The 11,732-nt window shown below is 44.5% G+C and overlaps 1 protein-coding gene across 1 annotated transcript in view; it reads right to left on the bottom strand.

Moving 5' to 3' along the window:
• Positions 1-9,869, bottom strand: part of T265_03325 (hypothetical protein) — a gene marked incomplete at both ends in the record, with an annotated part of 40,410 nt that extends 30,541 nt beyond the window's left edge. Inside the window, 8 exons of the mRNA XM_009167786.1 lie at positions 1,763-2,244; positions 2,336-2,546; positions 4,988-5,244; positions 6,068-6,181; positions 7,001-7,262; positions 9,430-9,725; positions 9,775-9,813; positions 9,851-9,869. Of these exons, the coding sequence (XP_009166050.1) occupies positions 1,763-2,244; positions 2,336-2,546; positions 4,988-5,244; positions 6,068-6,181; positions 7,001-7,262; positions 9,430-9,725; positions 9,775-9,813; positions 9,851-9,869 (1,680 nt within the window). The remainder of the gene's footprint in view (positions 1-1,762; positions 2,245-2,335; positions 2,547-4,987; positions 5,245-6,067; positions 6,182-7,000; positions 7,263-9,429; positions 9,726-9,774; positions 9,814-9,850) is intronic.
• Positions 9,870-11,732: the final 1,863 nt, after the last annotated feature.

The following is an 11,732-nucleotide window of genomic DNA, read 5'->3' as shown; positions in this document are numbered from 1 at the left end:
CCCCCCCCCCCCCGAATCAGGTGAAACTAGTGGCCAAATCATTATTTGAATTGGGTAAACAAGGAATCACAATTCACAATAATCCCGCGTTAGTAGCATGAAAGTTACGACAGAGATTAACGGGCATTTATTACCCAGCTCATGGGTTGCACCCAGAGAGGCAGAATTGAATAGCCAAAAAAATCCGCTGTCAGTGTTTTCATATTTTGGCGCCGTGTTATAGCCTGAACACCTGATGGTAGGATAGCTTTACAGTTGGATCTAACTCTAAGGGATAGTGTGGCTTTGCCTAGATGACGGATGTAAATCCCAAACATCAAACCTTGTTGTGCTCATTCATCACATCAAATGGTCTGCTGAGTCGTTCTGCACGAATTAAACGTCGGCTCGCCTAATCGATGTTCAGGCAAGATGCTTCGTGGGTATCGCTAATCGAAAGCCATCAGGTGTTGAATGGCCTCAGGGCAGGACAGCCATGTCTTAGTGTCGTACCATAAGATTGTGTACAAAGACGTATTATATATACGACCCTCGGTCTTCGCGGCACCGAAGGTAAGGCAGTTTGGTGAATGCAAATACAGCCCACTTAATGCCCTTATTGACTGCTTTGACAACACAGACAGAGCTTAAACAGCTCGTCAGATAACCAATGTTTTCAATATGGAATATGAACTCAGAGCAAACAAGAAGATATAGGCCATGAACGGCCCTCGAACCCACGATCCCTCGCTTACCGGATTTTCCAACCCCATCAACTTGAAACCAGTGCCCCACGGCTATAGGGTGATAGCCAAGTCCGGTATATTGTGGGAGTGACAGTGAATAACACCAACTGTTGAGTCATTGGAGAGACAATTGGCGAACAAATGTGGAAATCAAGCACTGCATGTTATAGGCGTAGCTCATTTGATAAAGCATTCGCCCGGTAATACAAGTTGGGGGTTCGAGTAGCGTTCAAGAACTGTCTTTTCTCTTACATGTACTTATATACTTGGGTCCACATATCAGATTTCCAAAATCCCTGTCTCTTCTACACCAAGACTCTCATCGTTGTACGGCATTACTTCCTGCGGATCTAGAGTGGAGCCAACTTCTACCAGTCACACGGCATCACCTTGAATTCGAAAGAGGCTAAGACCACTACAAAGAGCCGGATAAACATTGTAAGGTCGTTGCGTAGGTAGGTGGGTTTCTCTGACCCATAAAGAATAAAATGCCAGCTACCGAAAGACACAACCGAGGCAAAACGATTGTCACGGTCAAACCAGTATTTCACCCATTATTTTTCACGGAAGAATGCAGTCAATAAAGCAATCGGCACGATGAAAGACCTCTTTTATGAGATATTTTCGTGGGAAGACGGATACCTGCATACTTGTGCACTGATGTAAAATGAATGAAGGATTGATAAACAAGCTCGATTATTAGTTGGAGCTCGATGCAGCACAGAAGCAAAAGGAATGCTTAGCAGTTCCTGTCCAAATCCAAAGGCTTTTTCTGTGTATGAACGAATGGAAGGTAGCACTCACCGGACACTATTTTCATCAATCTGTTAAACAACCAACATCTCTGAAGCACTGGTCTAACAATTACAAAATGTATTTTTGCATTTTTGTACTTTACCCAACGATTGAGAAATACCCCATATGCCCATTCCCTGACCATCGCAGTTAGAGTGGAAGGGCAAAGGATCCTTCGACGGTATACATCAGACCCTAAAAGATGTCTTTGCACAAACAATCAAAATGAAAGACAACTGTACCGTGCCAATTCCTCCAAATCCAGAACCAAGCGGTTGAGCGGCTGACGATAAAGATCCTAGCGCAGTTGACGTAGTCCCAAACAAACCACCAGCGCCAAGCCCTGTCCCGCCACCCAAACCGAATCCGGGCCCGAATCCAGGCGCAGCAGGCTTTTGTAATGACCCGAATCCCGTTGTTTGACCAAAAAGAGTTCCGGTGCCACCAGCCGCAGAACCGAGACCCAAAGCTGTTGAACCTATACTAGCGCCGCCAAAAAGACCTCCCGCCTGGGAAGTAGTTTGACCGAAACCAAACAGACCGGTGGAGGACACTGTAGGATTAGTAAGCGACGAGCCAAATTCGAAGGGTTTTTTGGCAGCCAAAGTATTGGCATTTGTTTGTCCAAATAGTCCTGTAGTACTAGTGCCCGCACCAAAAGCGCCAAACGCCGGTGTCTGCCCAGTAGCGGTTGCAGCGCCAAAACCGAAGCCGGTAGATGTATCTAGAACAACGAGAACAGAAAACGCCAGGATATGGTTTCTTGGGTCAGAAAGCAATTGAGTGCATAAAGTTTGGGGTTGGATAGTACTCACTAGAGGCGGCACCAATGCCGAAGATACCTCCAGGTTTGGATGTTGCAGTTGACGTGGCTGCACCGAAGAGACTAGTCGTACCGCCTGGTTTTAGGCCACCAAAAGCGCCAAAACCTGTTTGTTGTGTTGTACCTAGGGCAGTGGAAGGTGTTCCAAAAAGTGGGGCGGCACCTGTCGTTTTGACTGCTCCAAACAGATTGGTAGTTTGTTGCTGCAGATGGAAGATAAAAAAAGACTAGCTTTAAGCGTATACACTGAAACTCCTCAACATGCAACGACTGTCGCAATGGAAATAAGCCCCAATAAACCTATCAGTGAAACTTCCATAAAACATAGGAGTGCGGATCTGAACAGCGGGCACTTTCGGTACGCCTGTTTCCTTCTCTCCACAATGGATAAGTTGAGTTCCATGACATACAGCAGCCAATTCATGTTTCGCTCTCATTGCCACTATCATAATCAATGGGAACCGAGACAGGCGGAGGGATCTGTGGGTGGGTATTTCGCACAGAAGTAATGTTTCTCTGAGCAGTAATAATATGAATAACAGAGTAAAAGGAAGCAACGGCCAGTGAGAATATGGAAAAAGACCTCCCATGAAGAACATTCCGTTTAACCAAACGAAGAGTACTAGATACGGTCTCGAGGGCATTGTGGTGCCCCTTCGACTTTTCAGCAAAAACCATTAATTATTCAGTCTGACTGTGGAACGACTAGGTAAATGGGCTGATACGCTGATGCAAAATTGTATCCTGATGACGGAGCATGAAACGGATCAGAACTGGTGCGCTAACTGGATCCACCTTCTTTCTGTGATTGATCGAATTACAATATGTGTACGTGCTTGCAAAACAAATTGGTGTAAGTTTATAACTCAGGTTAGTTTTACCCTTGGTGTTTGAGATTGGATACATTCCCTGCTGGCTTAAAATAGGCAACTGTTTCCGTAAGTGGTTACAAGGCTGGTTCTCCTGCGGTGTACGTAATGCGCTATAAGCCAGTCACTAACACGAGCGAACTCTATACGTGGAACCATTCCTGAACCAGTACCAAAGCGCTGAAGGACTGAGAACCAAATCCACAGAGAGGTTTGCCTGTTCTTTGGATGACGGGATCAAAGCCATCTATCTACAAGAAGACAGGACGAGGTATTACGAAGTCATAGGGGGTCAGTGGATCTGGAGTCCATACTATGTTGGCCAAAGGAAGTGACGTCATTCACCTCTGGAGGGGAGTATCTAGGGAAGTGACGGCAGAAGGTGCGTCCAGAAAACTAAACACAGCCCATAAACGGTTCCTGTGCAAGGAATACCGTTATTTTTGACAGACGTCTACTGAGGGCGGCTGAGTTATCAAGGCAAATGGAATACAAGGATTTGACAGCCAGAGAAAGTCTCACAAAATTACGGCACCTGGGATCAACCATGAGGTCTTAGGAGCAACGACTACAGTAGGTCCACCGAGGATTTTCACCCCATGATATGTACCACATGCAAGAAATGAAGGACACCAAGGAGTCAGATCAAACCTTCCTCTCCTAAGGGAAAGGTAGAATTTCTTGCTATATCAGTATGAGAACGGACAGGAGAGATGACTGATGAGCGCAACGATCGAACAGACACGAACTGGATGGGACAACCATTCGCTACTGTTGACACTGTGCTGAATAATGGAGCAGTATCGTGTGCTGGAAGGCGTGAGCAGCAGTGTGGATAGAAAAAAGCAGATATTACAACTGCATTACTCCAAACAACAATCAATAGTGTTGCGGTCATTCTTTGATGTCAATTTATTCAGAGCTGAGGAGTGTATTGGGACGATTTTCAGATATTCTGATGTGAACTTGCTACGGTTCAACCACGCAGAGAGCGAACGATAAGATATGCGGACTGTGACAATATTCTATCCCCAGCTATGTTGCTTGATCTAGACTCCTAGCACAGCGAATAGTAAGAAGACGAAAAACCTCGGACACAACTCTAATGATCCCATAACACGCGATCAAACAGGCGAATCAAAGGAAAATGACAATGCATATATAGTTTGACCTTGAAAAATGCCGGAGGTTTGTTAGCACACACACAAAGATACGGGGTTTTTTGGGATATTGATATCCCCAACAGAACTAGCAGGAGACGCCTCTAGAACAGAGAATTCTCAGGTAGACAGTTTGGTCATTCTCCATGAATACCCCTAACTAGGAAGTTTTCCAATTGATTGAAGTATTACTGCCCTGATGGTCAGTAAGTTTTCAAACTACAATCTGCCACTCATCTTCCTTTTAAACAGTGGTCGGTCCGTTGGGCGCGTGTACAGATGATACGTACGGACCACACTCTAGTGCAAGCCGCTGATGCCGCTGCGGCGAACAAATGCACGCAGAGGCGTATTAAGAGTCGCCTGTGAAATGCCAGCGGCTGGAAAACGCAAGTGTATTGCACAACCAAGGTAGTAAATGACCATAAGAAACCGGGCAATTTACAAGTGATCAGAAAGCGACAGACATCACCACATAAGACCACAACAGTCACCAAGCAGAACTGAAAAATCCTCTCCTTCGGATTAGATTGGATGAAACCAAAACGCATATTATGTCTTGACTCCTATCTTTTTCAGTAGTTAAATAGATAATCTTGTCAAAAAGGAGCTCACCGTTGAACCAAAAGGAAGAACAGAACTGCTGCTGGGCTGCGCACCAAAGAGGTTAAGTTGTCCACCTGTGGCAGCTGTAGAAGTTGCCGTCTGACCGAACAAGTTCGTAGTAGCACCCAGACCAGTTGCCTGAGGCTGACCGAAAGTGAAACCCGTGGTACCAGTACTAGCCTGTTGAGCAGTTCCGAACAAGCCCGTGCCTCCCGTTACACCAGTAGTCCCGCCAAACAGCGGTTTTGTGCCAAACGGAGAATTTGCTGGTAAGGTAGGATACAAAAAGAAACTCATTTCGACGACGCTAATGGGAAGCAATTAAGCCTGTTGGAATTGGTAGACCGGGCGAAAAATCGGAAGGTCTGACATGCATTGGCGTTAAATTGTGGATGAAATCGTTAACCAGAAGAATACCTAGAGTACTCGAGTACGAGTTTACCCAAGAGAACTTCGTGGAGCCGACATAGATGGGACTCGAATATAAAATATGAAGCATCTTCCTCTGTCGAGAAGTCTTCAGCAACCTTATGAGTAGTGCATTACAAAAGGTACCTCTCTCTTTCTTTTCTTTAATCTAGAACAACTTGTACTGCGCGACATTCACGGAGGATATGTGATAGTAAGAGCCGATTTTCCTGGCTACATGTGCAAACATGTGTATGCGTGTGGTTTAATTTCTGGAGAACATAACTAGAGAGTAAAAGTCGTTTTAAAGAAGGTTAGCATAGCGAACTGATGTGTAAACTGGACAACCAGAAAGCTGCAGACCAGGATGTACGGTGAATAGGGTGTTGTCCCCCATCGCTAGCAAGTAATATATAGGGTAAAACCACTTAACCGTCTACAATTAGATACAAGAACTGGTGTTTCATTGAAAGCCGAGTTTTTCTTTAAATAAGTACGTCCGTGGAAATCAGGGTAGGTGAATGATCATTACAAGCTCCAAAATATCTGGTTCCTATGAATAACGGAGATGAAAAATAATAAGGTTAGGTGATCGAAACCGAGGCAGGTAATAATCCCAGAAAAGGTGTCAGAGTACAGCGACAAAGATGTGTAGCAGCGCGTAATCAAGTACAAACTTACTTTGTGCTGTCTGCCCAAAAGTGAATCCTGATGTCTGAGCTGGTGCGGCCGCTCCAAACAAATTCGTTGACTGTTGTGTTGTACCAAACTGTGGCTTGACACCTAAAAGGCTTCCTGCAAGGAGCCAAAGTGGTACTGTGAATATCGTCAAACGCAGGAAGAAAACCGGCTTATCAAGGAAATATACCCTAACCCTAACCCACTGAGACGCAAGTGGTAGTAGACAATGTGCTCGCCAACCATCAGAAACATAGTCCAACGATTCTTCATAGGAATATCCTTCGGGTTACTGAAGCGAAAGACAGGCAAGGCTACAATATCTACAAGCACCTTAGCGATCCATTGAGCTATACTGGAGAGTGTCCCGCGACACTCACAGAGTCTGTCACACCAGGTTGGTCAATGGTTAGAGGTCTGACGAACACAGTCTCCTGGCCCTCCAGGTTGGGGGTTGGAACATGTGGCGACTTGTTCCGTAGAAATGGTAATGCATTTGCATTTCCCGCCAAACACCGCTGTGGATGATGATGATGATGATGATGATGATGATGATGATGATGATGATGATGATGACAATATCTACAAGTTACAGCGTTTTCCGATTTGTTTGAAGGTGTCCGATGCAATGGCCAGGAAGCTAATGGAACGTTTCGCAAGCACATTAAAAAACTATCCAAAAAAATCCGTATTCAAATAACCATTCTAGCGTACCCCCACTCATTTTAACTGTTCAGCTTAATACCGTTGCTCTAATAGGTGCCTGAATCAGAGGGTGAAAAATAAAAAAAGGTTGAATGCTATGTCCTATTCTAGCCAGAAAAGACGTTAAGGTAACGATTCTGACACTGTAACTTAAGGCTGCTACCACGTTAGTGAAAAAAAGACTGCGTTGTCACTCGAAGAAGATAAGGAACAAGAACGGAAGGACCGTACCTTGAGTTTGTGCTGGCTGTCCAAAAACGGGCTGTGTGGTGGTGCTGGAAGCGCCAAAGCTCAAGCCAGATCCTCCGAACAAACTACTGGTCGGTTTGTTTGTTTGCCCGAAAATGGATGATGCGGTAGTTGTCGTTTGAGATGCACCAAACTGGAAAGGTTTGACAGTGGCTGAGGTACCGAAGAGAGATGTGCCCGTTGTCGCCGTCGCGAGTGCATTACCACTCCTGCGGTTTAAGACATAATCCTCCAAACGCAGTTCCTTTAATTGAAATGATATGGAATAAGCCATCAGTACTAATGAGAAAATGTGATAAAGTGCAAAACCAGTTGCTAAGTTGACAATAATACACACCGTCGAAGATCAACCAAAGATGGCAAATCCGGCTAGAACTATACGCACAACAATCACGCAAAACAGATTACAACTCCACTGCTGACGAGATTGAAACTGTGTAGTGAACAAATCCTTTAGCTGCTGATTGCAAAGTGTTTTAACAAGTTGGAATATTGCTAGGAAATCTGGCAGCCAAAATTAACCCAAAAGCTTTCCAATATAGCAAACCAGGGCTTAACATCTTGAATCTAGGATAAGAAATGATGAAAGAAAGAATGGTGCGAGAAAGAATGAGAGAAAAATCTAAATTCAAGAAAGCGCGGCGCTACACCGAAAACACTGTAAAATAACACAAAATTGACTCGATCTACTAATTAGGAAGGACAAGAGAATTCCAGACCTACAAAGTGTCAAACTGTAAAAGAAAGAGGAACTTACGAAAAAGTAGTGGGTGCGAATCCAACGGATAAATCTATTAGACTGGGATATACCACCAATCAATAAATAGAACGAGCAAATTGAACGAGTGAAAGCGTTTGTTTGACTGGTCAGATACAAACGCATCAATGAGTGTGAAAACGGTAAAGCACAGCCAGCCAATAAGTCCAAGGAGCAACGCGAATCGAGGACAAATCAGTGAAAATAAACAAGACACTAAAAACGGAATAACTAATCAAGTCGAACGAAAGCGAACTATAGTGCAGCACACATCCCAGATGGACCAGTGAAATTACGAGAAATCTGGCCCTCAAACTCGTCAGAAGATACTTGATGCGTGGCGTTTCCGCGTCAGAGCTGCCGCATCATAGAGTTAGTTGTTTATCAATCAGGAGGAAACTTTTATATTTTCACTCCATTACCTTCCTCTCATTCAAAAACTATGACAACATGCTTTTCCCAACCCTGTTCCTTTGTCGTCGGTGTAAAACAGTGGCCGCTAAAACAACTGAAACTTGGTACGCAATTGAATAGTCAAGTCAAAATGGAAACATTATCAGATTGATAGGTGACAGCACCATGTCATTCGGAATGGACTGGGCACATTAAAGGTCACTGAAAGAACTTCACCTTCAAGTATGGATATTTACTGATAGAGTGAAGGGCAACTTGAGGCAATCAAGGTTAGCTCAGATCGATCGAGCCAAAGGAAAGGCAATGACAATAAAGTTATGAATGATTTTTCGGCAATAATTAGAGTGATCACCGGCGGAATAACTTTACTTAGTGCTCTGCTGCAGGGCGATTAAGCCAAGGCTAAGACGCGATGCTCAAGCTTTGCTGTTGCTGCTGAAGGAAAGAGGAGTTACTGTATAGGGATCGTACTGGATAGAGAATATGGAAACACGAACATACGGTAGTGGTGTTTCACATCTTAACAAAGTAAGCCAGTCTGTCTTGAAAACAAGTTATGCAGTCTGTCCGAACACTGAGGATCAGGCCGTAGTTATTCGTTGATTTAACAAATAACTTGGCATGAGAGCAAGGGTTTGTATGCCAATTTTCGACTATCAGGGTCTCTGGTACGAGTCGGAATCCCAACTGATTCAACTACGCCTAGAACTGAGCTTTCCATGAGTTGCCAGTAAGTTAGTGGATACCACGCCCGGATAGTTGTATTCTAGCCCTGGCAACGCATAATATCGAAAACGCCACCCAAAATGAGAGAACTTAGTTAGCGACCATGAGAATTATGACCAACTTTAAAAAATTGCCTTGCTTGATTGTTCCTGCAAAAACCACATGGAAGCAAAGACATGTATAGTCCAAAATCACCTTGGGCACCCAGCTACCAGAGATGGTTAGTGATAGAAGATACTGCAAGGTGAAGTTCAGGGAACCAGTCCGAGCACAAGCAAGCCCCACTTCAAATGCAGAAGTCCACATTACATAAAGAGTCCCCATCATGGGCACCGTTACTGGAGGCCATGCCGACGCCTCACGGTCGCACAACTGGATAAATCGGTCTAAGTAAGGTCCCGTTATACTCCCAAAATGACAGATTCACAGTTGGTAGGAAGTAAATAAAACCTAAGCGTAGAAGGCATTCCTAAGGAAGTCCCAAAACAACACTGAGAACAAGCGATGTACTTACTTCCAGGCTTTTATCTTGATATTCCTTCATAGCTGTAATACACATGTGCTTTGCGTTCACTTGAGTTTGCTGGCCACCACGTTGTATTGTGTCTGGTGTAACAGGCGGATTAAATGCGATCGCTGTTCCGCTAGAAGCTGTGGCTGCCATCGTTGCACCACTGCCCCAGGTGATGGTGTTTTGTTGAGTTGTACCGCCACCGAAAAGTGAAGTGGTGCCACTACCCCCGAGTCCTACAGAAGGTTGTCCGAACAAATTGGTTGGCTTGGTTGCAGCCCCAAACAAAGTATTTGTTGCTGTAAATAAGTTCGGTAACACTGGATTTGAAGAGAAAATGCAACTTACTCTGACCGAATGCAGAGCTAGCCGGGGCTCCGAAAGTGGCTGGATATTAAAGTGACACGACGAACTGACAACTTACATTTTGGCGCTCCAAACATTTTTCAAAGTCAAAAAGAGTTTATTAGCAATATCTAAAAATTGAAAGAAAAAGAACGAGAAACGACGGTAGATAATTTTTCAAAAAAGCAGCCCGGGAATCAAATAACAAACGGAAGTCTTGACCACATGGATATTCGCACGGTTTCACTAATAGGTTAACAGAAAAAACACAGCAAGAGTGACCGATTCGGTCAAATAAAACTAGGTAGTTCAAAATTTAATGCTCGTTTTGCAGCCCGATGGTGTAACACACACAACTGGTTCACATAGAGCCATAAGCAGACAAGTACCTGCACAGAGTTAAACAAGAGGATCTGTCTGCATACCGTCATTCATGTAAGCATTTACAAAGCACAAATAGGATCGACATAAAGCAGTATTTATTTCTGATGGTTACTCTGGTGGGAGTTCCACTAAAAAACTTAAATAGTCCCGCATACGCGCCCTCTGGAGCAACCCATGAAATAGACGCTCCCATCCCTTATGCAAGGGGGTTTTGAAAGAGAAGAGAATGTTGGTAGCTCAGGTAGCACAGATTGTTATTGGTTTGTTCGGTGATCTGTCAAATTGTCCAGCTCAGCGAACAAACCAACCACCACGGTTTTGAAAGCCCATGTACGGTCGGCTTCCATCACCTCCCGATTGTGGTTCAGTCCAGGAATATACCACTCCGTTGCTCGAGAAATAGTTCTGACGGTTTAGTCTGGTACAGGGCTTGTTGGTGACGTCTTAGCGGCTCGTTCGCATACAGGAGAAAAGATTTGAGGTTTGGATGATGTCGGGAAATGTGCAAGTATCAGGTCGCTCTTTACTCACCATCGTTCGAGGAAATGGGGGTTTGTTCTTTGAAGTCTTACACGGTACTGCAGTTCCTTCATCAGCTGTTCGTCTAGCCGGTCTATGAACATCAGTAGTGATTTAATGTCATTCTTTTGGAATTGAGCTGGGGGTTCCACACAACAATCCGAGTAATTTCACATAATATAAACGGATGAAGATCGAACCGATGCTGTCTTGATTTCGAATAGGGCGCATGTGTTTTACTTGCTGTTCACTGGCATTAGAGATGACGAAATCAGTGTTGATACTGTTTTTTCACAGCATTTCAGAGACGAGATTACCTACAGCTGTTCACGCTCCGTGGCTTCGGGTCAGCAATGATTTTAAACCGTAAATTTAGTCACCGTGAGCTCCAACTCATTAGATACAAGCGTAGTTCATGTGGCTGAGCTGTGCTTGCTTAGTAGTTCCTCCCGTTGTTACCGGAGAATGATTTCACTATTTTTTCCTTTAAGCTCAGCTGTAACACCATTTCGGTGCCATATTTGCTGAAGGAAGCACGAAGACCAAGATACTGTCAGAGTGCCCAAGAATAAACAGAAGCAAACGACGTGCAGAGGTTGGGTTCGAACAACGTACTTTCGGCCAGTAATTTCTTATCTCGATTGCTGAGCCATCCCGAGCTCAGTTATGACAATAGATTTATGACAGTCTTCAAGTCGGACAGTGAAGTAGTTTCGAAGGCTCGACTCAAACCGGCAGTGCAACCCATAACCACACAACGCGCCGCAAGAAACGATTAACGTGTGAAGAACCGTGAGTATTTTATTTTCGGTTTTTACCGATCGATACGTATTTCTCGCCTTGTTCAGCTTGAAACGCGGTCTGTTTTCGACAGACAATCGGCAGATAATCAGATGTTATTAATTAAACCGGAAAACTTCCATCGTCATAGGTGTGGTCGCCAAGTAACTAGAGGTTGGTTTTTTCAAGAGCACAGGCCTCTAAAAGGAGTAATGTAACGAAGTGGCGGGAACAGCCACGGCTGATGTATGGCCCTGCAGTACGAGGCCCACTGGCAA

The sequence above is a fragment of the Opisthorchis viverrini genome (assembly GCF_000715545.1).
Source record: "Opisthorchis viverrini unplaced genomic scaffold opera_v5_46, whole genome shotgun sequence".
Classification (NCBI taxonomy): domain Eukaryota; kingdom Metazoa; phylum Platyhelminthes; class Trematoda; order Opisthorchiida; family Opisthorchiidae; genus Opisthorchis; species Opisthorchis viverrini.
The sequence above is the reverse complement of the archived record's forward strand: the minus strand, read 5'-3'. Positions and strand labels throughout refer to the sequence as shown.